We start from the raw sequence: 24,936 nt of genomic DNA, 5'->3' as shown, positions 1-24,936 counted from the left end.
ATTTTGATCCTTAGAGTGGTTTTATTGTGTTTCCAGGAATTGGTAAGCTTGAAGTTGTTCTGGTTAAAAAAAAGAAAAAGAATAAAAGGTAAAAACATCTTGACAAATTAGATCTGTAGAATTTCACCTGAGAAACTAGACTTGGAAATAATGGCCACAAAAGAAAGCTTAAAATGGCAACAACAACAACAACAAAAAGTCACTGAAATTTATTTTGAATTTTAAAATGATAGATGAATAAAATCTTTATTGTAAAATTTACTCTGGAGAAGACTTGATCTTGATTTCAGTAGGTTTAGTCAAAGAATTGAGAAGGGAGAAAAATATTACTCTTACTGTAATATATTTAGGTTATAAACAAAATAGAAGTCACTCTGTGACCCTGTCACTTCCCTTAACCACTGTATCTATTTGAAACATATCCTTTCAGATATATTTTCTCTGCTTTTACAAATATATGTGCACAAAAATAAATACTGATTTGTGACTATTTGGTATCATTCTGTATAAAGTCTGTAATTTAAAAAAATATATAAGTCTTAAATATCTTTCTGTGTCAGTTATATTGGATCAATTGTTTACTAGTTAAAATTTGAGGAGAAAGGAATACAGGTGTGCTTGCTACTCTCAAGAAGTTCACAATAGAATTAAAGTATATAATCATTATAATACATGGAATACTAAGTGTTCCAGTAGAGAAATGTGCTAGGTCATATGTGTGCACAGAGCAAAGAACTTCTGTGCTTTGAGAGAGGTGAATATGTTAGGAAGTATTTAAAAGTAGTGAAAGGGGTTTTGATGAGATTCTACGGAGACTATTTTGCAGGTCATATTGTACTGGAATGATTAAGTAATTTGCAGATTTCATTCTTTTCTGTCTTGTGAAATGCATGACCTCTTTTGTCAGTAATCAGTCTTTTTGGTATCCTAAGCTATGGTTCTAAAAGCAAATCTTAATCATGCTTGCATTTCTTTTAGAATTTTGACAGCATTAAACAATACCAAAGTTACTTTAGTTAATATTTTTGTATTTCATCTTGCAGAGAATTATGTGAATGTATTTTTTTTCCTTCTTTAGGGAGGTGGTTGACTCTATGGTTCAGCATTTTAAAGTAACTATATTTGGAGACCGTAGACCAGTTTATGATGGAAAAAGAAGCCTTTACACCGCCAATCCACTTCCTGTGGCAACTACTGGGGTAAGATATGCACTATGCACTTCTTTATTAGAAAGCTATACTTTTAGCCAGGTGCGGTCGCTCACACCTGTAATCCCAGCACTTTGAGAGGCTGAGGTGAGAGGATGGCCTGAGCCCAGGGTATGAGACCAGCCTGGGCAACTTGGCGAGACCTCATCTCTACAATAAATCAAAAAAATTAGCCAGGTGTGGTGGCGTGCACCTGTAGTTCCAGCTACTTGGAGGCAGAAGAATAACCTGAGCCCAGCAGGTCGAGGCTGTGGTGGCTGTAAGCGTGCCATTGTGCTCCACTCCTGCCTGGGTGACAGTGAAACTCCAACTCAGAAAAAAAGGAAGCTAGACTTTTACATGCATCTATTGCCATTTTTTTATTACAGCCTATCCATATGTAAATATATATCACTGTTTTTTGACTTTTTATGTTGAAATAATTTTAAACTTACAGAGAAATTGCAAGAATCATGCAGAGAACTGTCATATACCCTTAGCCTAGTCTCACCAACATTCTTAATATTATTTTTTTCTTTATCTCTTTTGCTCTCTTTATATTGACTCAGATGACTGTCTAGAGAGGCAGACATACATGCTTATTTTTTCTGAACCATTCACAGATAGGTTGCACATATCAACCCCCTTTAATGTTTAATACTTTAATATATATTTCCTAAGAACAGGGATAAAAACCATAGCACAGTTATTACCTTCATTAAATTTAACATAGATATGATACTTTTTTATTTTTATTTTTATTTATTTATTTATTTATTTTTGAGTTGGAGTCTCACTCTGTCGCCCAGACTGGAGTGCAGTGGCCGCTCCCAGCCACCGCAGCCTCGACCTGCTGGGCTCCAGCGATCCTTCCGCTTCAGCCTTCTGAATTACAGGCACGTGCTACCATGCCCAGCTGATTTTTTGATTTATTGTAGAGATGAGGTCTCGCTGCCCAGGCAGGTCTCGAACCCGTGGGCTCAGGCAATCCACTCACCTCAGCCTCCCAAAGACGCAGGATTACAGGCTGAGCCACCGAGCCCAGCTTATGATACTTTTATTAATCAACAATCCAAATTCCAATTTTTTCAGTTGTTCCAATGATATCTTTTAGCATTATTTTTCCTCCAGTATAGACTCTAGTCTAGGATCATGATATAGATATCATGTGTTTTTAATCTTTATTCTGGAGCAGTTCCTCAGACTTTTTTTCTTTCATGACATAATTGAAGATTACAGGCAAATTTTTTTGTAGAGTGTTCCTCAGTCAGGATTTGTTGATTCTTCCTTCCCCTTGATTGCATTCTGGTTATGCATTTTTGGCAGGAATATTACATAGTTTTCTTTCCTTGTCAGCGCATCATATCAAGCAGCATGTAATATGTATTTGTTCCATTATTGGTATGTTAACTTTTATCATCTGGTTAAGTTGGAATCTGTCTTATTTCTCCTACTGAGGTATTATTTTTCTCCTTGTAGTTACTAAGTATCTTGGGGGAGATACTTTTTTTTTAATTGTGGTAAAATACATGTAAAATAAAATTTACCATCTTAACCATTTTTAAGGTACGGATAGAGTGATATTAAGCATATTCACTTTGTTATGTAATCATCATCACCATCATCTCCAGAACTGTTTTTATTTTGCAAAACTGAAAGTCTCACAGTGGCTCATGCCAGTAATCCAGCAATTTGGGAGACTGAGGTGGGAGAATTGCTTGAGTCCAGGAGTTTGAGACCCATTTAGGCCACATAGCAAGACCTGATCTCTACAAAACAAAAAATAAAAAAATAAGCATGCATGGTGGTGCACACTTGTAGTCCCAGCTACTCAGGAGGCTGACACAGAAGGCTCACCGGAGCCCCGGAGGTTGAGGCTGTGGTGAGCCTTGATCATGCCATTGCACTCCAACCTGGGCAGCAGAGTGAGACTCTTACTCGACAAAAAAAGAAAAGAAAAAGAGAAACTCTGTATTCCTTAAACAATAACTCCCCATTGCCTCCTCACATCAGCTCCTGGCAGTCACCATTGTTCTCTCTGTCTCTATAAATTTAACTAGCCTCATATAAGTGTGGAATCATACGGTGGTTTTTGTTTTTGTGTGTGTGTGACTGGCTTATTTCACTTAGATAATATCCTCAAGATTTATCCATGTTGTAGCATATGTTAGAATTTCCTTCTGTGCAAGATAATCTTCCATTGTTTGTATATACCACATTTTGTTTATCCATTCTTCCACTGATGGATACCTTTTGACTCTTGCAAATAATACTGCTGTGAACATGAGTATACAAATATCTCTTTGAGATTCTGCCTTCAATTTTTTGTGTATATACCCAGAAGTGAAATTGCTGGACATGTGGTAATTACTATTTTTAATTTTTTGAGTATCAACCCTACTGTTTTCCAAAGTGACTATACCATTTTTAATTTTCAAGAACTGTACACAGGTGTTCCAGATTTTTCATAGCCACACCAATAGTTGTTTTCTGGTTTTGTTTTGTTTTGTTTTTTTGTAGTAGTGATTCCAGTGGGTGTGAGATGATATCTTATTGTGGTTTTGATTTGCGTTTCGCCAATAATTAGTGAGGTTGAGCATCACTTTGTGTGTTCATTTGTCACTTGTATATCTTCTTTGGAGAAATGTGTAGTCAAGTCCTTTGCCTATTTTTGCTTGTTTGTTTTTTGAGTTCTTAGACAACTTCTCGTGTAGTTGTAAGAGGATCCTTCTTTGCCCATTTTTTAATTAGGTTGTTGGTTTGGTTTGGTTTCTTGTGGTTGATGGTAGTGAGTTGTGTATGAGTTTTTTGGGGTTTTTTTTTTAGCTAAAATGCTCAGTACCAGTGTCGGAGTTCTTTATATATTCTGGATATTAACTCCTTACATATATGATCTGTAAATATTTTCTCACATTTCATGGGCTGCCTTTTCACACTATTGGTTGTGTCCTATTTTGATACAAGTCTGTCATTCCTTCTCCATGTATTAGTCTGCTGTAAGGGAGAATATTTTCTTCTACCCTGTTTATTGATTTCAACTCCCAGATTGTCCCAGATTTGGTTCTTATGTCCTTTTTAAAGTGACACATTTTTGGAGGGAATACAGTTATGAGTCAAATAATGATGGGATTACGTTTTAAGAAATGTCTTATTAGACAATTTTGTCACTGTGCTAACATCATAGAGTGTACTTACACAAACCTAGATGGTATAGCCTACTATACACCTAGGCAATATAGTATGGCCTATTATAGCTAGGCTATAAACCTGTGTAGTATGTTACTGTACTGAATACTGTAGGCAATTTGTATCTAAGCATACTAAATATAGAAAAAGTATAGTAAAAAAATATTATAAAAGATTTGTTTAAATGGTACACCTGCATAAGACAGCTCCATTATAATCTTATAGGACCACTGTTGTGTATGCAGTCCAATGTTGACCAAAAGTCAGTATGTAGTACATGACTTAATTACTTTCTGGCACAACAAGAAGTTCAGGCTTGTTTGCTGTTTCCTCCGCTGCATTCTCACAACTAACCATTTCTCAGTGTACTCCTGGTTTCTTTTAGTTGAAGAATGCAATTTTGAAATGAAAGTTTGAATACTGAGTGTGCTCATTGTTGCCGAAGGTATATATGCTTCTAAGCCCTTTCAATGGCAAGAGGTAGGAAATATAAGTATATAAATAAGCAAATAAATAAAACAGAAAGCTAAGTATTATACTTCATGTTGTTTTGTAGCTAGCTAAGGTAAAAAAAATTATACTTCGTATAGTAAATCTAACGTATGTATATTGGAAATCATGAGTTCACACTTGGTTTTCCATTTTCAGTCTATCTCCACATGATACTTCCTTTCCTCACCCCAGTCCACTTTTGTATCTTCCTTCTTTAGTTAGACTTCTGATGCCTCAAAACATCACTACTCTTTCTCATTTGCTCAGTCCTACAGTATATATAGTTTCTGAATTACTAAACTCATACCACTACAGAAAACAAACCTACTAATGAGTTCAAGGTTTTATTTTGTACGCAGTTCTTCCAGACCTGCCCTTTTTCCTGGAACTGAGAGTATAGGTACTATACATACTATGTTCAAGAGTTACTTGAAATTAGCCAGGTATGGTGTCATGCACCTGTAGTCCTAACTACTTTGGCAACTGAGGCAGGAAGATCACTTGAGCCCAGGAGTTCGAGGTTGCAATGAGCACTACACTCCAGCCTAAGTGACAGAGACCATGTCTCTAAAAAAAGAGAGAGGGAGTTACTTGAATTAGTGTTTTCTTTTTCCTTTCAGTGTGATTACATTATTTGAAATGCATTGAGGTTCTTTTGATTCTGTTTATGATATTCAGTTTTAATTTTCCCTCTATTTTTGTTTATTTAGATTTTAAAAAATATATAGAATTTTAATATGCTTCCAAACATCAAAACTGTGCCAAAACACATACTCAGAATTGTTCCTTACTTCTCCCAATCCATTGCCTCTCATCCTTTGAAAGTAGCCAATTTCTTTGTTTCTGGTTCACGCTTCCTGTGTTTCTTTTTGCAAAAGTAAGCAAATATATGAATATTTTCTCATTGTTCCTTTTTCACACATAAGATGTCATATGATTTGTAATCTTTTGTATTTTGCTCTTTTTGCCTAACAATATAGCTTAGAAATTATTCCAAGCAGTTTCAAGAGATCTTCCTCATTCTTTTTTTATAGCTTCCTAAATGTTGGGACTTTTAGATAGTTTCCAGTATTTTGCAATGACAAATAATGCTGGCACGAGTAACTATTATTTAAATTTTAGTCTACAAAAAATAAAATAGATGATAAACTTTAGTCTGTTGATTTGACAATGTTGAGATTGAATTTTTATTTTTGCCTTGTTTTCTAAGTTAAGCTGAAAATAATTGTTTTTATCTTTTTCCAATTTACCAGTTGACTCTTTTCCCATCAACAGGTAGATTTAGACGTTACCTTACCTGGGGAAGGTGGAAAAGATCGACCTTTTAAGGTGTCAATCAAATTTGTCTCTCGGGTGAGTTGGCACCTACTGCATGAAGTACTGACAGGACGGACCTTGCCTGAGCCACTGGAATTAGACAAGCCAATCAGCACTAACCCTGTCCATGCTGTTGATGTGGTGCTACGACATCTACCCTCCATGAAGTGGGTGCTTCTGGCTTTTTTTCCTCTTTAGATTTTTAATGTGAAAGTTTTCCTCCCAGGAGTGAGTTGTGTGTGCAGGCTTCCCTTGGTTAACCTTTATGTGTTGTATATTTTTATTGTTCAACTGAAGTGCTGAACAAGAATAACATGCATACAAATTCATTGACAAAAGTAAGTTACAGAAAATTCTCTGACTTTTGCAAGTAAATACATACTATTAGCTTAGCCTGTCTCATGAACACTTTTATAGAAAAATGTCTCACCCTTTGTCTTAGGAACTATAAATCTTGAATAACTGATCTATTTTCAGATATAGTCCTTTAGTTCAATTATCTTGTTTTAAAAGTAATTTCACTGTTTATACAATAGTGTCAAATTGTGTTTGGATGCTATTTTTACTAAGACCTCACATGTGTATGTCTGTGTGTGTGTGTGTGTATGTGTGTGTGTGTGTGTGTGTATACTTACATATACTTGTGTGTGTGTGTGTGTGTGTGTGCGTGTGTATAAAGTTGAAACAGTTAACCTTTTTTTTTTTTTTTTGAGTGGGGTCTCAGGCTGGAGTGAGGTACAGTGGTATGATCCTGGCTCACCACAGCCTTGACCTCCTGGGCTCAAGGAATCTTCTTACCTCAGCTTCCCAAGTAGCTGGGGCTACAGGTGCATGTCATCACATGCAGCTGTTTTTAATTTTTTTTTTTGTAGAGATGAGGATCTCACTATGTTGCCCAGGCTAGTCTTTTTTTTTTTTTTTGAGTTGGAGTCTCACTCTGTCGCCCAGACTGGAGTGCAGTGGCCGCTCCCAGCCACTGCAGCCTCGAACTGCTGGGCTCCAGCGATCCTTCTGCCTCAGCCTTCCACGTAGCTGGAACTACAGGCGCACACAGCCACACCCGGCTAATTTTTAAATTTTTTTTTATTGTAGAGATGAGGTCTCGCCTGCCCAGGCGGGCCTCGAACCCGCAGGCTCAGGCAATTTACTCACCTCAGCCTCTCAAAGGTGCAGGATTATAGGCTGAGCCACTGAGCCTGGCTTCCCAGGCTAGTCTTGAATTCCTGGGCTCAAGTGATCTTCCAGCCTCGGCCTCCCGAAGTGCTGGGATTACAAGTGTGAGCCACCACATTTGTCCTTAAATGTATTTTTTTTAAGATGTGGGGCACAATTCAGGATAAGGTATACAAATGGTCATTATACAGGTAAAGTTTAGGTCTAACTTTGCTCCCCACTTTGCCTGGTTTGAGATCAGGTACCCCTATTGGTGAAGTGTGCCCCTCTCTCCTCTGGCAATGCCATGCTACTACCAATCCCTTTCTTATAGTATTATAATTGTTCAGGGTCCGCTTATGAGTGAGAACATGTGGTATTCAGTTTTTTGTTTCTGTGATAGATTACTGAGTATTATAGACTCTAAATCCATTCAAGTTGCTATGAAGGTCATCATTTTGTCCTTCTTCATTGCTACATAATACTCCTTCATGTATATGTACTACATTTTTTACCCTTAAATGTATTTTTAAGAAAGTATAGCTGGGCTCGGTGGCTCAGCCTGTAATCCCGCGCCTTTGGGAGGCTGAGGTGAGTGGATTGCCTGAGCCCGTGGGTTCGAGACCCGCCTGGGCAGCAAGACCTCATCTCTACAATAAATCAAAAAATCAGCCGGGCGTGGTAGCGCATGCCTGTAATTCCAGCTACTTGCAAGGCTGAGGCGGAAAGATCACCGGAGCCCAGCAGGTTGAGGCTGCGGTGGCCCTGGGCGACCGAGTGAGACTCCAACTCAAAAAAAAAAAAGAAAGAAAGTATTTTAAATATAATTTGTTATTATTTAAACTAAATAAGAGAAAGGAGAATTCCAGTGGTTTTTTTTTTTCTTTTCATTTATATTGGGTACTTTTTGCTTTCACAAACTTGGAACATGTTTGGTTTCATAAATTCAAATAAATTGTCTGTGCTCTAGTCTCCCCTGTTCTGTAGATTTAAGTACCTGTATGAAAAGGAAAGAATTGAATATGCTATTTTAATTTTTGTAGATATACACCTGTGGGGCGTTCCTTTTTCTCAGCTCCAGAAGGATATGACCACCCTCTAGGAGGGGGTAGGGAAGTATGGTTTGGATTCCATCAATCTGTTCGGCCTGCCATGTGGAAAATGATGCTTAATATCGATGGTAAGAGAACTAAGGCTGTATTCTATATTAGGTAGCTGATTTCTATATGGCATGTGTGTATATGTAAATTATATATATATGTACTGGTGTCATGTAATATTTGGACACGTATTATGATGTACTGGAAAACCTTTATATTTGTATTACATTTCATTCAGAAAGCCTTTGCACTGAACTTATCCTAGAATGTTACTAAACATGAAGCACATGAAGACAAATTTCAAAGCTCTGACATGATAATTTGAACAATCTTCTATTATAATTCACTTTGGTCCTTTTTTACTGTAACTCAACATTGCATTATGAAATATTTACTTTAAAAAAAGAGATGTCTTTTGGTAATAGTGATCTCAGGTTTTATGCCTTCTGCTTTTTTTTACTGTGGTGTTAATTGTATTACAAGCCGGGTGCGGTGTGGCTCACACCTGTAATCCCAGGATTTTGGTAGGCAGAGGCAAGAGGACTGCCTGAGCCCATGGGTTCAAGACCAGCCTGGGCAACTTGGTGAGCCCTACAATAAATCAAAAAATATTAGCCAGACATGGTAGCGCATGCCTGTGGTTCTAGCTACTTGGAAGGCTGAGTCAGCAGAAGGATCACCTAGCCCAGCAGATCAAGACGGCAATGGCCATGAGCAGCGTGCCACTGCACTCAGCCTAGGTGACAGAGTGAGGCTTAGACTCAAAAAAAAAATTGCATTCTCATTTTTAGGTGTTTTCTTACAAATATTTTCAAGCTTATATGAAAGTGGGAGAATAGTATAATGAACTACCATGTATTGAGATGTCAGGCTTAATCTATATCAATTTTTTCCTCTACTATAATATTTTAAAAATCAAATTCAGACAGAATGTTATTTTGGTGCTACCACTTCAGTTGTACTTCTCAAAATTTGAATGTTTTCTTATATAGCACGTTATCATATGTAGGAAAATTAAAAACAAGCATTTATTTTTATCTTCTAATACCCGGTTCATAGTCAGATTTTCCTGATTGTCTCAAATATGTCTTTTTCTAGTCATTTGATTCTAATTAGAATTCAAACAAGATCCACACATTACATTTGATTATCATGTCTTTTTTATTTTTTATTTTTTTCAGCTGTTCAGTGAAATGAGCAGAAGCCTATCATGTCTTTTTTAATCTAATAGTCCCATTTCCTTTATTCTTTGTTTCTTTCTTTCTTTATGCCATTGACTTGTTGTAAAAACTTGGTCACTGGTTTTGTAGAATATCCACAAATCTGATTCCATCTTTTTCTTTTCTTGTGTCATTACCTTGTTCTTCTATTCCTTATAATTCCTGAAAATAAAAGTTAGCCCTAGAAGCTTGATTCAGTTCTAGTTCAGAATACTTCATAGGTGCTTTATGTTGTATCACATTAGGAGACACACTGTATCTGGTGGTTCCAATTTTAGTGATGCTGAAATTATTCCATAGGTTCAGAGATTATTCAGTAGATTCAGAGATCTCTTTATTATTAATTTTTCAATCAACCTTCTAATTATTAATGTTCTATTAATTGATTATTGTTACTCAAATCTTTTCACTGGGGATTACCAACTGGTAATTTTTTTGAATTCTGTTATTCTTTTTGCATGAGAGATGGAATTTTTATATGGAAAAGTACAATGTCTTATTGATAATTGATTAGTATTTGATAGCTTCCTTGCCTTTTGGCATGGCAAGATATTTCTGGCTCATCTTAGGTTTCCTGAAGAGTACCTGAAAATAGACATTCCTCCAAGGGACCCTGGATTGCTCCAGATCTGTGCATAATTTCCTCATTTTCTTCAGTGGCATCTATCATTTTGTAATATATGATGGAAAGGGGATATATTTAACCAGTTCCCTTTTGATGTATACTAGAGTTTATTTGCCATTTCAGAACATTATTTTATGTATATTTAGATACATCTGTAAGATAAATTCCTGGAAGTGAGATTGATGGGTCAGGGGTAAATGTATTTGCAATTTTGATCATTATTGTCAGATTGCTCTCCATAGAGGTTGTAGACATTTTTCCATTAGAGTTGTCAAACTCTTAGATTTGTAAGAAATGGTTTCCTTACATACATTAATTTGTATTTGATCACCTTTTTACGTATAAGGGCCACTTGTGTTTCTTTTTTAATGAACTGTTAGTTTATACCTTTTCCCTTTTTTCCTATTGGATTTTTGGTCTTCTCATTTACTGAGAGTGCTTTCTAGATGAAGGAGATTAGCCCTTCATTTTAATGTGAGTTGCATCTGTTATGCATAGGTTATTATTTGTCTTTTGAAGTTGGTGCGGTGGAGTGTTTTTTGTTTTGCCATGCTCAAGTTTGTCTGTATGTGTACACACATATACACATATACATGTATGTATTGGTTAGTCATTTCTTTTATGATTGTTAATATCTGATAGGGCTAGTCCTGTTTTCTCTTTTCAGGGTTTGGCAGGCCATTCTTAAGTATTTTACCGTATAAGCTTTAGAAAAACCTTTTTAGATCCAGTTAATAGGAGACTATAAGTTGTTATTGTTATTGAGATCTCATTACATTTATAAATTAAATTAGGGTACGTTGACATCTTTAAGGTGTTAAGTGTTTCTGTACAAGAACACAGTCTGTCTTTCTGTTTGTTCAAGATTACTTTTGTTTTCTTCAGGAGTGTTTTTAAAACTTTCCTCACAATAAATTTTGTACATTTTTTGTTATTCTTAGATATTTTCTCTTTTTTGTTGCTGTTAAATTGGTTTACAGATTCTGTTAATTGTTTATATACATGAAAACTTTTGACTTCTATATACTAACTTTTTATCTCTCTGCCTTATTTGAATTCCATTATTGTTTATAGTACATTTTCAAGTAATTTTCAGGGGTCTTCTAGGTTATAATCATATCTTCTGCAGATGGTGATAGGGTTACCTCTTCCTTTGGATTTTTATACCTCTAACTTTTTTTATCAGATTATACTGACTAATTAAGACAATATTAAACGGTAGTGATTAGTAGGCATCCTATTTTTATTCCTTAGAAGGACTGTTTCTAGTGTTTCTGCATTAAGTATTATGCATACATAGGTTTGTGTATATATATTGTGATATTAAGGAACATCTGTTGACTCCTATTTTATTAAGTACTTTTAATCAAGAATGTGTGTTAAATTTTGTCAGATGCCTTTTTAGCCTTTATGGAACTGATGATATTTCTCTTCTTTTTAACGAACATTGAAGCAAGCTGGCATTCCTAGATTATTTTAATGTGATGCTGGGTTCTATTTGCTAATACTTTACTTTTTAAATTAAAATCCAAAAGTAAGATTAATCTGCAGTCTTCTTTTTTTTTGTGCAGTCATCTTCAAATTTTTATATTAATATTTCATAAGAATTCAGAAGTTTTCCATTTTCTAAAATGTAACAGTTTAAAAACAGAATTGAAAATATCAGCTCTTCTTAAATTTTGTAGTATTCCCCTGCAAAACCTTGTGATCTGATTTTTTTTTTTTTAAATAATTTTGTTTTGTTAGATGGTCAGCTTGTTTAAAATTTCCCCCATTTATTTTGTGAAAATCAATCTGTTCAGGTTGCCTGAGTTCACTTTTGGTTGGTCACATTTTCCCGGAACATTATTTATTTTACTTATATTTAATTTAATTATATAGAATTTTACAAAGTAGTCTCTATTATTTTTTGAAATTTTGTCTATTTCTGTGGGTTTCCCCTAATTTCTTTTTGTACATATTTTTTATCCTTTTACTCTTTATTGGAATAGCTAGTAGTTCAGTCAACTGATTTTTTTTTTCCCTAGCAAAAGAGCTTTAAAATTTTTTTGAGCCGGGCTCGGTGGCTCAGCCTGTAATCCCGCACCTTTGGGAGGCTGAGGTGAGTGGATTACCTGAGCCTGCGGGTTCGAGACCCGCCTGGGCAGCGAGACCTCATCTCTACAATAAATCAAAAAATCAGCCGGGTGTGGTAGCGCATGCCTGTAATTCCGGCTACTCGGAAGGCTGAGGCAGAAGGATCGCCGGAGCCCAGCAGGCGAGGCTGTGGTGGCCGGGAATGGCCACTGCACTCCAGTCTGGGCGACCGAGTGAGACTCCAACTCAAAAAAAAAAAAAAAAATTTTTTTATAGAGGCAGGGTTTCACTGTGTTGCCTGGTCAGACTGGTCTTGAACTCCTGGTCTCAAGTGTTTCTCCCGCCTTGGCTTCCCAAAGTGATGAGCCATTGCATCCAGTCTTCCATTTTGCTGTTGTTGTTGTTCTGGCTTTGTATTTTCTACCTACTTAATTTCTGCTTTTCTCTTTACACATTTTTCATTTACTTTTCTTCAGTTAACTAAACTAAAGTTACTTTTCTAACTTTTAAAGCTAAATTAGTAATTTACTTTCATTTTTTTCTCATTGATGAAAGTGTTTAAAACAATAATTTGTCCTGTGATTACTGTTTTAACTGTATTGAAAAGCTGATATAAAGTATTTTTGTTCTATATTTTCTTGAAGTTCCACATATAATTATTTATATTTCCTGTGATTCAAATATTGTTTGAGAGACTTTTTAAATACTTGGATTGGAGGACTTTTTGTTTTCTGATTTTGTTATGAATTTCTAGTTTTATTGTGTTAATCAGAGAATGTGGTTTATATTTCTGCTTTTAGAATTTGTTGAGTTTTTTTTGTAGCCTGATATATGGCTAATTTTTTGGTAGTTCAGTGGCTATTTCAAAACAAAGTATATTCATTTATTAGGGTAGAGTGAAATTAATGACCATCTTATCTACTATTTTGATTGTGATGTTTTCATCATTTATTTTCTTTATTTTTGTTTGCTCAGGCTAGGAGATATAATTTTAAATTTCCTGTTATTAAGGTATTTGTTTCTCCTTTTATCTCCTATAATTTCTGTTTTCTGCATGTTGCGGCTGTATTATTAAGATTATATATATTCATATATATTTTCTTTATTGTGAATTATAACCTTTACAGTGGTAAAGTGATTTTCCTTTTATACATTTTGACCAAAATTTTACATTATCTAATAAATGAATTACAATCCACATCTTTGTGATGTTTATCCTATTCTTTCTTTTCCTTTGTTTTTTAAAAAATTCTTTTTGAAACACTGGTATATCTTGACAGTAGCATAGAATGGTTTTGCTTTGTGGGTCAGTTTAAAACTTTTTTTCTGTTTAATGGATGAGTTAAACCAGTTACAGATAGGAAAGACATATCTTCCTGTCTGTCAAGACGCAACCATGGTTATTGGGTTTGTCAAATTATTTTATGTCCTTTTTCCTGTTTGTATGTTTTAAAACTTTAAGTGTTATGTTTTCTGTGCTTTAAAAATGGTAGTTCTAATATTAGGAAGACTTTTCTCTCTAGTGGCTTTCTTTATACTTAAACCTTCATCTGATCGCTCATGTTCCTTTCTTTTTTATTTATTTTTATTTATTTATTTTGAATTGAGGTCTCACTGTGTCACCCAGGCTGGAGTGCAGTGGCACATGTGCTACCACCGCAGCCTTGAGCCTCTGGGCTTAAGCAATCCTTCCACCTCAGCCTTCCAAGTAGCTGGAACCATGGGCGCTCGCTACTACGCTTGGCTAATTTTTTTGATTTATTGTAGAGACAAGGTCTCACCATGTTGCTTAGGCTGGTCTTGAACCCCTGGGCTCAGACAGTCCTCTAGCCTCTGCCTCCCAAAGTGGTAGGATTACAGGCGTGAGCTACCAGGCCCGGCTTCTTTCTTTTTTAAAGCAGTGTTTTTTGTTTCCCTTTATTAAGTAGCAATTATATTAGCTTTATTTTCTTCCCTTCTTTCATCCCTCTCTTTATTAACTAGTTTTAGCCAATATAGCATTATTTTATTGCCCTTAATAATTTTACTCAAATTTTTACTACATGGCTTTCAACTCTAACTCCTACATGACTACATGAGGTGCATTTGTTTAGTTTATTCTACTTTTTATATTTTCTACTCTTATCATTCATTTATTTGTGTATAATATTATTCCTACATTCTTAGAGGATGTAACAGTTTTATTCTATTTGTTTTCATCTTAAACCTGCAATTAAACATATTGGTGCTCACTGGCAGTCCTTCTGCTGAGATTTTTCATATCATTGTTGGTTTCAGTTTGTCCTCAAGTTGTTTCTTTAAGAAAGACTTGAGTAAGAGTTGAGTTTTTGCATATCGTCTGTAGCCTTATTTCTGAAGGACTGTTCAGCTAGATTTAAAATTGCTGATTCACACTTTCTTTCCTTAGGTATCTTGTAGGTATTTTTCCAGTCTTCTGGCCTTGAGTGTTCATTAGAGAAGTATGATACCAACTTGATTCTGTTTTTCTTTGATGTGACTTGCCTTTTTTGTCTGGTGGCTGAAAGTATTTTTTCAAATACCAAATAATTTAGAATTATTTTATTTTATGGTAAAATTATTTTACTAGATTTTTTTTGTCCTTAATTGACCATTTGGGGTCAATTTTCTACCTGTCATTTTATTTTCTTTTAAAAAATTTATATCCTGACCAGGCGCAGTGGCTCATGACTATAATCCCAGCACTTTGGGAGGCTAAGGCAAGAGGATTACCTGAGCCTAGGGTTTCAAGACCAGGCTGGGCAACTTGGTGAGACCTCAGCTCTACAATAAATCAAAAAATTAACTAGGCATGATGGCATGTACCTGTAGTTGTAGCTACTTGAAAGGCTGAGGCAGAAGGATTGCTAGAGCCCAGCAAGTCTAGGCTGTGGTAGCCATGAGTAAGCTACTGCACTCCAGCCCGGGTGAGAGTAAGACTTTGACTCAAAAAAAAAAAAAAAAGTTTATATTCTGTGTACTTCTTACTGTGCCTTTTGTGGTGTAGATTTTATCATATGTTCCTTGCAGTTTAGTCTTCAATTTTAATTTTTAAAAATCTTTTTCTTCCATTTCTTTTCTGAGTTCCACCATGCTTATTTTACCAACTCCTGTTGACTAGATAGCTCTTCCTTAAGTTACTAAACTTCTGTTCTGGAATCTTTCTTTATAACTGCATTAAGAATTTTTGAATTTATATTAAAAAGTAGAGATATAATTTTCGTCTGCTTTGTGATGATATTGTTTGTTGAATTTTCTTTGTCAGAGATATTACACTGCTTTTTTACTATGGTGTTTTCGTATGGATACTTTTCACTTTTTTGTTGCTTGTATTTGAGTGAGATAAGTTTTCCCAAACCATCTATTAGAAGGACTTTAGGGATATGGGATGAACATTATAAACACCTTAAGAGCAAGCTAGTTTTCCATGTTTCTGTGCTCAAAACCTCTCTTCTCTGTTGTTCTGATGGATTCTTTCTTTAAAATACAGCTACATCTCCTTTACCTCTCAGTAGTATGAATTACTAGGCATGAGCTCCTCCAGGTCCTTACTAGTTTCTGCTGATTGCCTGCCTCTTAAGTCGCCTGCCTCAGATGTTAACAATTAAAGAATTTGTGAAAGGTATACAGGAGTTCTTTGTACTATTCTTATAACTTTTCTGTAAGCTTGAAATGATTTCAGAATCAGATATTGCAAAAGAAAAGAACATGCCTCACTTTTAGGAGGGTAGTCCTTTCTGAGGCTGTCACTTCTAAACCACTCTCCACTCACTCTCCTGACACTTTCTACACCTCCTTTCCCTACCTCCTCCTGAGATTCCCCCATTCAACCTCAGTTCTTACTTAGAATAGGTCCCTTTCTTTCTGGGAGTGAAAATTTATTTCCCGCTAGATTTCTTCATACTTGTCATTCCTCCATGCTCAGATATGACTTCTTGCATAAGATCTACTAGTTCCAAGTACTCTGGGCTGTATTTGCTTATAATTTGGCATTTTTAGTTTTTTATTATCTCCTAGTTTCACTAAAGACGTATGGTTTTCTTTCTTTAAAAAATTTTTTGTTGTTGTTTTTGTTGCTCTGTGCAGCTTCTAGGAGAAAGATGGGGAAATTTGGGACTAATTTACTGTTATGTTTCTACTGGAACTTGAAGCCCACCTTTGGAAATTACTTAAGAAATAATTTATAAACAACCCATTGTTTCAAATAAATCACAAGGGAAATTTAAAGTATTTCGAACTGAAGGAAATGAACATAGTACATATCAGAACTGTTATGATGAGCTAATGCAATGCTTAGAGAGAGTTTAAAACTTTAAATGCCTATTTCAAAAGAATAAGCACATCTCTGACCTGAACATTCATCTCAGTTAGAAAAATAACAGAAAGTTAAATGCCAAGAGAATAGGAAGAAATAAGAGGTAAAAACAGAAATCAGTGAAACAGAAAACAAACTTATCTCTATCTTTTAGGTAGGGGAACTTTAAAAGTTTTTAAGAAGGATAGTGACCTAATCATATTTGTTTTCCAGAAAGAGACCTCTGGCAGCAGTATGGAGAATAGATAGAGGAGAAAAAACTAATCTGAGAAGCCAGTTAGGAGGCTTTTCAATCACTAGTTCAGGTAAGAGGTGGTGATGGTCTAATGTGGGATGGAAAGGAAGGATTAAGCTGAAAAATTAGATTTAAGAACTATATCCAGGAAAAGAAAAAATCTTGGGTGTAGTTACTGGTACATGGAACTGATTGGAAACCAATAGAATAGAAGTTTTACTAGGTTTTTGAAGGAAATGTTTATGCAAATAAACTACAGATCTTGTGTATCAAAGTTCAACTAGAGAAACAGAGAGAACTAGAAGGAGATATATAGGGAGAAATTTGGTTTATGTGGTTGTAGGGACTAACTAGGCAAGTCTGAAATCCTTTGGGCAGGCTGTCAGGAAGGACAGGCTAGAAATTTGGAGCATGGGCTTTGCTGTTGTCTACAGATGGAATTTCTGTCTCTTGGGGAAGCCTCAGCCCTGCTTTTAAGGCCTTTTAACTAATTGAATCAGGCTTTTCCACATTATCCAGGATGATCTCTATTACTTAATGTCATCTGATTGAGAACTTTAATTATATCTACAAAATAACTTCATAGCAATACCTAGATTAATGTTTAAGTAAACAGCAGCTACCTACCAAAGTTGATACATTAATAAAAAACAAAAACAAAAAAAGCACAACTGGCCGGTCATGGTGGCTCATGCCTGTCATTTCAGTACTTTGGGAGGCCGAGATGAGAGGATTGCCTGAGCCCAAGTGTTCAAGACCAGCCTGGGCAGCTTGACGAGACCTTATCTCTACAATAAATCAAAAAATTACCCAGGCATGGTGGCACGATCCTGTGGTTCCTGCTACTTGAAAGACTGAGGTGGAAGGATTGCCTCAGCCCAGCAGGTTGAGGCAGCTGTGGCCAGGAGCATGCCACTGCACTCCACCCTGGGCAACAGTGAGACTCCAACTCAAAAAAAAATAAAATAAAAAAAAGGAAGAAAAGAATCTAGAACGTGGCCACGGCATCTGCTGAGTGATTCCCTTTAAAAACACACACACATACACACACACACATACACACACAACCACACCTGCTCTGAAATGTTTTATGATTATTCAGTTCTTGAAACAACCTTTAGATCACTGCTGCATTATAAACTGGCTTCCAAGAAGGACGTATTTTCCAGCATACATTCAGAATAGTAGCTCTAGGATTTCTTGCCAGGTATGATTGGTGTTGCTGTCAACTGAATATGGGAGTAATCTGCTATTGCTGGTTAGTTGGCAGTATATACCATTTATAACTGTTAACCTGACCAAAGCTTAAGGATTCTATGGCACATAAGGATAGAGACATCTGCTATGTTGTTCTAAATTTAGGTCTGAAAATCTATAGTGGTGGGAGCTAAAGGTAAGAGTGTTGGGACTCTCCAGTGCATGAATTCATATTTGAAACTATGGAAGTGGAAGATTCTTTAGGAATAATATTTACATTGAAACAGTAAGGCGAAGTGTAAAGCCAAGGGCAATAGTAGCATTTATAGAAGGAAGAGGGCTGGGCATGGTGGCCCGCACCTATAATACCAGCACTTTGGGAGGTGGAGGTGAGAGGAATGCCTGAGCCCACGGGTTCGAGACCAGCCTGGGCAGCATGGTGAGACCTCGTCTCTACAATGAATCAAAAAATTAGCTGGGTGTGGTGGCGTGCACCTGTGGTTCCAGCTACTTGGAAGGTTGAGGTGGAACGATCACCAGAGCCCAGCAGGAAGACGCTGGGGTGGCTGTGAGCGTACCGCTGCACTCCAACCTGGGCAACAGAGTGAGACTCTGACTCAAAAATAAATAAATGAAAATTTAAAATAAGGAAGAGGAACCAATGAATAAGTAATGATTATCACAGGCAGCATGAGAGCCAAAAAATGATGTCAAAGAAGCCAAGATAGGACACATAACCAAAAAGTAGAACTGGCATGGTGGCTCACACCTGTAATCCCAACTACTTGGGAGGCTGAGGTGAGAACATTGCTTAAGTCCAGAGGTTTGAGACTTCAGTGAGCTATGATCATGCCACTGCACTCCAGCCTGAGTAATAGAGCAAGACCCCATCTCTTAAAGAAAAAGAAACAAACAAAACACAAAGTAGACAATTTCACAGTTAAACAGTGAACACTTTTTCAGTGAAATCAAGAGCAAGACAAGGATGTCATTAATAAAATTTTTAGTCACTGTTGTGTTTGCTAACTTCTGTTCTTCTTACAGGTTTCAGTCTACATGTTACTTCCTTGAGAAGCAGTGTTTGACACCCTTCTCCCCCCATCCAGTCATCCCCCAAGTCTGAGTTAGGTATTTATCTTATGTATTCCCATAGCACAGTGTACTTCCCTATAATAGCATGCATCATCTGACTTATAAATGTTTACTGTTCTGTGTATCCTATTAGAATGAAAGCTCTGTGAAGCTAGAGACTGTCCATCTTACTCAACAGTGTACCCTCCTTGCCTAGCACAAGTCTTGGTCATGTTAAGCAAAGAATGAATGAGTAAATTCAAGAGCATAGAGAAGGAGCATCCAAATGAGCCTGGAAAATCAGAGAAATATTTGTAAGAGTGGTGTTTTAACTGAGCTTTAACAGATATTTAATGAGGTCAAGAGTCTGGATTGAAAATGAGATACCCAGAAATAAAAGATTTCTGAGAGGTCTCTAAAATATTACAAAACATTATTGAAAGGTAAAGAGAAAATTCAAGTGAATAGTCTATATTAGACTTATTGAGACAATTCATTTTTATAGGATGTCATTTCTCCCAAAATTAATCCCAAAATGCAATTTTAATTAAAATTTTAACAGAGTAGATCATGAAACTTGGTAAGTCAGCATTAAGGTTTACATGTAAGAATAAATGACCAAGGAAAAACTAATTCGATTTAAAGAAAAACAAAGAAAGAAGGACTGCCTGCTTATTGTGAAACTGTAGCAATTATACCATGCTACTTTAAGACAGATTAATGAAGTAGGAAAAAAGTCTAGAAACAGTGCACATGTGTGTGTTTATGGAAACTTTGTAATTGTCTATGTGGTATTTCAAATCAATAGGGAAAGAGATGAATGTTTAATAAATTGTGTTTATACAATTGGTAACTATTTGAAAAAATAATTAGGTTCATTTCACATCATACACAAAATTTATTTCTAGGTGAATTATAACCCTAAATGTAAAAAGCAAATCTTTGAAATTTTCTTAGGAAAAAAAAAAGAGAGAGAATATTCCTAACACTGAAAGGCACCATAAACAAAATTTAAAGTACTAAGGCTGGACACGGTGGCTCACATCTGTAATCCTAACACTTTGGGAGGCTGAGGTGAGAGGATTGCCTGAGCCTGGGAGTTCAAGAGTAGCCTGGGTAACCTGGTGAGACCTTGTCTCTACAAAAAAAAAAAAAATTAAATTAAAATTAAGAATTAAGTTATTCAACCATGGTGACTCGCACCTTAGTTCCAGCTATTCAGGAGGCTGAGGCAGAAGGATCGCTGGAGCCCAGCAGATTGAAGCTACAGTAGCCGTGATTGTGCCACTGCACTCTACCTGGGTGACAGAGTGAGACTCTGACTCAAAAAAAAAAAAGAAATAAAAAGTTAAAGTATTAAGAGGAAATTTGTAGGTCATATAACTGGGCTTTACAAAATATGAGAAAATATTAATAGTTCTCAAAATAGCAAGCCCATATGGCCAATAAATACATGATAAGATTCTCACATTTATTAATCATTTAATCATTAGGAAATATCAAATAAAATCAATAAGCTACCATTTTTACACCTCAGATTTGTAAAATTAAAAAGTCTAATGCAATACCAAACAATGAGGATGAGCTTAAACTCATACTATTTGTAGAAGTGTAATTTGGTACAGCTACTTTGGAGAGCAGTTCTTATCTAAAAAAGACGAAGTAAAGGTGAAATTGTATGTATCTTAACATCTGTAATATACCTTAGAGATGTCTTATATATGTGCCTGAGCCTATATGTAATAGCAGAAAATTGAAAACAGCCTAAGTTTTTATAATAGTAGAATGAACTAAAAAGTACATAAATTGTTACATAATATTGTGATATACTTCATAACAATTAAATGATGAACCAGATCTATTATGTGTCAACATTGGGTTATTAAAACAACGTGGTAGGGGGAGTAAATAGGAAAAAAAATAGTTATTTTTTATATAAATGTAAAACAAAAAAATATATACTGGCTACATATAAATAAAGTAAAATTATAAAACAGAAATGAGACATACACACCAATTTTAGGATTGTGGTTGTTTTTAGGATGAAAACAGGAAGAGAAATGGAATAGGCTGGCTTACTAGGGAGAAGAGATAGAACAAGAAGACTGTATGTTTCAAGAAACATATGAGAGTATGTTTATTTACATGAACAAAGTATAACTTGTGCCATTGTGAAGCTAAGAAATAATAAGATTGTTATCTATTTTTTTTTTTGAATTGGAGTCTCACTCTGTCACCCAGACTGGAGTTCAGTGGCCGCTCATGGCCACCGCAGCCTCGACCTGCTGGGCTCCGGCAATCCTTCCACCTCAGCCTTCCAAGTAACTGGAACTATAGGCGTGCGCTACCACGCCCGGCTAAATTTTTGACTTATTGTAGAGATGAGGTCTCGCCAAGTTGCCCAAGCGGGTCTCAAACCCTCAGGCTCAGGCAATCCACTCACCTCAGCCTCCCAAAGGTACGGGATCACAGGCTGAGCCACTGAGCCCAGCAAAGATTGATATCTTAATGAAATGAAAATAAAGCCCAACATTTGAAGTGGGTTTCTTTTCTCCAGCTTTACTGAGGTTTTATCAACAAATAAACATTGCATATGTTTAAGATATATAATATGATTCTTGATAATACATATACATTGTGAAATAATTACCACAATCAAGCTAAGTAACATATTCATCACCTCACATAGTTGCTTGTATGTGTGCTGAGAGATCTACTCAAAATTTCAAGTATATAATAATTATTAATTATAGTCTCCATGCTTTAGGTTAGGTCTCCAGAACTTATTTATCTTACAACTGAAAATGTGTACCTTTTGACCAATACATCCTCATTGTCCCCACCCTCCAGCCCTTGGTAACTACCATTCTACCCTCTGTTTCTATGAGTTCAACTTTTTTAGATTCCACATGTAAGTGGTGAGGTAATGCAGAATTTATCTTTCTGTGTCTGGCTTATGTTTTGTCCTTTAGTTTCATCTATGTTATTGCAAATGACAGGATTTTCTTTTTTTAAGGCTGAATAATATCCCCCCCCCCCATTTTCTCTATCCATTCATCTGTTGATGGTCATTTAAGTTGTTTCCATATCTTGGCCATTGTGAATAATGCTGCAGTGAACATGGGAGTGCAGGTATGTCTTTGAGAGAGTGATTTTATTTTCTTTGGATATGTACTCAGAAATGGGATTGCTGGATCATATGATAGTTCTGTTTTCAATTTGTTAAACAGCCTTCCATATTGTTTTCTATAAAGGCTATACCACAGTTTATTTATTAATTGCTGATAAGATGTAATGCTGCTGTGAGAAATAATGAGGAGCAGTATTGCACTAACCACCTCACTTGCCTATATTTTCCTTTTTGCTTCTGTGTGATTTTGATTTTGCAACCCTTGCACTTGATATGCTGCACTGAACAAAACAGCTTTTATTGAAGTTGAAATGAGCTATAGAAGACTGGTATTGAGCACTATAGTAAGAACTACAAAAGAGAATGCCAGGTGTAACGGAAGCATAAAACAGAAGTCTAGGCTCTGTGGTTGAGGGACATTTCCCCGAGGAAGTGACAGATGGGATCTAGGTGCAGTTGTTGGTGGAAATAAACATGAAAAACTACTCTAAGAAAGGGAACAATGTAGTTCTCTCTGATAGTGTGACTAAACTTGTCTTGAAATTGATTATTTTATTGGTATTTAATATCCTTACTCTTAACTGTGTGGTTAATCTTATTGTATTTTGCCAATCTAAGACTTTCATTTTTTTTTTTTTTTGTGCATATTTCAACATCTTTGAAATTTAGGGATATCTTACAATTGATAGTTTGTCACAGTTTTATTGACATATTTCTTTTTTGCTTATTTTATTTTTCAGTTTTGTTTTCTTGAGTCAGAGTCTCATTCTGTTGCCCAGGCTGGAGTGCAGTGGCATGATCACGACTGCCTTCTGAGTAACTGGAACCACAGGTGCTTGCCACCATATCCGATGGCAATTTTTAAATTTATTGTAGAGACAAGGTCTGGCCAAGTAGCCCAGGCTGGTCTCAAACCCTTGGGCTCAGGCAGTCCTTTCACCTCCACCTCCCAAGGTGCTGGTGTTGTAGGCATGAGCTACCATGTCCGGCCCTTTTTAAAGGATATATGTAATATTGGTGCAGATTGCCACCAATGGCATCTTAGATTTGATGAAAGACTAAACTGTTTCTTTAGTTTAGCCTGCTTTGAGGTCAAACCCATTTGCAACTTACATTTTGTTATTGTAATTGACACATTTTAAGAGCATCACAATGATTCTGACATTTGTTAATAGTGTCTCCCTTAAGATGTTATTTACTGCTTTTATGTACCAGATAGAATACTAAGGATTTTACTTTTATCATCTTATAAACTCCACCACAATTGTATGAGTTAGGTGATACCCTCAACTGAAGTTTAGAGACAGAAGGTCACTTGTCCGTGGTCACATAGTTTGTATTTAAATGGTAGAAGTAAGTCCAGGCATAGTGACTCACTCCTATAATCCCAGCACTTTGGGAGGCCAAGGCAGAAGGGTTGCTTGAGCCCAGGAGTTTGAGACCAGCCTGGGCAATGTAGAAAGACCTTGTCTCTACAAAAAAAATTTAAAAATTAGTCATTTGTGGTGGTATATGCCTGTAGTTCCTGTTATTCAGGAGACTGAGCTGGAAAGATTGCCTGAGCCCAGGAGATGGAGGCTGTGGTGAGCTTGATTGTACCCCTGTACTCGAGCCAGGGAGAGTAAGACCCTGGCTAAAAAAAAAAAATAGTAGAAGTAAACTCTTCTGCTTCCAGTGCTTTTTTGCCTTTAGCATTCACAACTTTATACTGCATTCCTTAAAAAGCAAGTTTCCTGACAGGCAAATCTTAGATCTTAGAAATCTCAATTTAAAAGTTTTATTTTGTTTTTATTTACTTTCTTGTACTTTAAAAAGTAGCTTTCTAGGAAGCATTCACTGTCCATTTTGCTCCTAGGAAAAGGTAATCAAAATATATATATGGTTGTAGGATTTAGTAATTGTAATTTATTTCTGCAGAAGAGTCAGAAGTTCACCCTGTATTATGCTTTCTTTGCAAGGAAAGCAGATTTCTAGTAGATCATTTATGAATCAATATTAGCATTGACTTGCTTAACGTGTTTGCTAAGATTAAGATATAATTTGATTTTATAATATCGAATCAGTCCTTTTAGAAGTAGATCAAAGCAGAACATTTATTGGGAGTGGAATGAGAGTTATCAACTGATTCAGGCATCTGGGCAGGAACTTTATCAACATGTGGCCAAACAGAACCAACTAAAGATATCGGGGTTAGTCTTACGCTGGGAGTCTATCTTCACATTAGAAAAAGAATATAAAGGCAGCAGGAGTCTCAGTGACAGCCTTCATCAGATCTGTTTCTTAATTCACACTGTTTCAGTTTGGTTGAGTATGGACTTTATATTTGGTGCACAGCTGTCTTCTTGAGGTAACAGCTCACTGTCACCCCGGGGAATTCTTTTTGTCTTTCTCCTATAATGATACCTTATTTCCTTCCTTCCTTTTTTTTTTTTTTAATTTTCAGACGCTTCATGAGAAAAGGATAAATAGGAGACAATTTTTTTTGACACTTTACGTATTGGAAAATGTTTGTAATCAACAAACTTAAATGATAGTTTAGCTGAGTTTCTATGTTGGAAATAGTTTTTCTTTAGAAATTTGGAAACCCTGCTTCATTTTTTTTTTTTTTTAGTAGCCTGCTTTGAGGGTTTTTTCCT

At 36.0% G+C, this 24,936-nt stretch overlaps 1 protein-coding gene across 1 annotated transcript in view; it reads left to right on the top strand.

Moving 5' to 3' along the window:
* LOC103271707 (protein argonaute-3) overlaps window positions 1-24,936 on the top strand; it is a gene marked incomplete at its 3' end in the record, with an annotated part of 106,637 nt that overhangs the window by 26,417 nt on the left and 55,284 nt on the right. Inside the window, exons 3-5 of the mRNA XM_021718141.1 lie at window positions 1,079-1,199; window positions 6,141-6,349; window positions 8,378-8,514. Of these exons, the coding sequence (XP_021573816.1) occupies window positions 1,079-1,199; window positions 6,141-6,349; window positions 8,378-8,514 (467 nt within the window). The remainder of the gene's footprint in view (window positions 1-1,078; window positions 1,200-6,140; window positions 6,350-8,377; window positions 8,515-24,936) is intronic.

Source organism: Carlito syrichta, unplaced genomic scaffold (genome assembly GCF_000164805.1).
Source record: "Carlito syrichta isolate Samal-C Ts95f unplaced genomic scaffold, Tarsius_syrichta-2.0.1 Scaffold311852, whole genome shotgun sequence".
Taxonomy (NCBI): Eukaryota; Metazoa; Chordata; class Mammalia; order Primates; family Tarsiidae; genus Carlito; species Carlito syrichta.
Note: the sequence above shows the minus strand (reverse complement) of the source record. Positions and strands in the feature narration are given on the sequence as shown.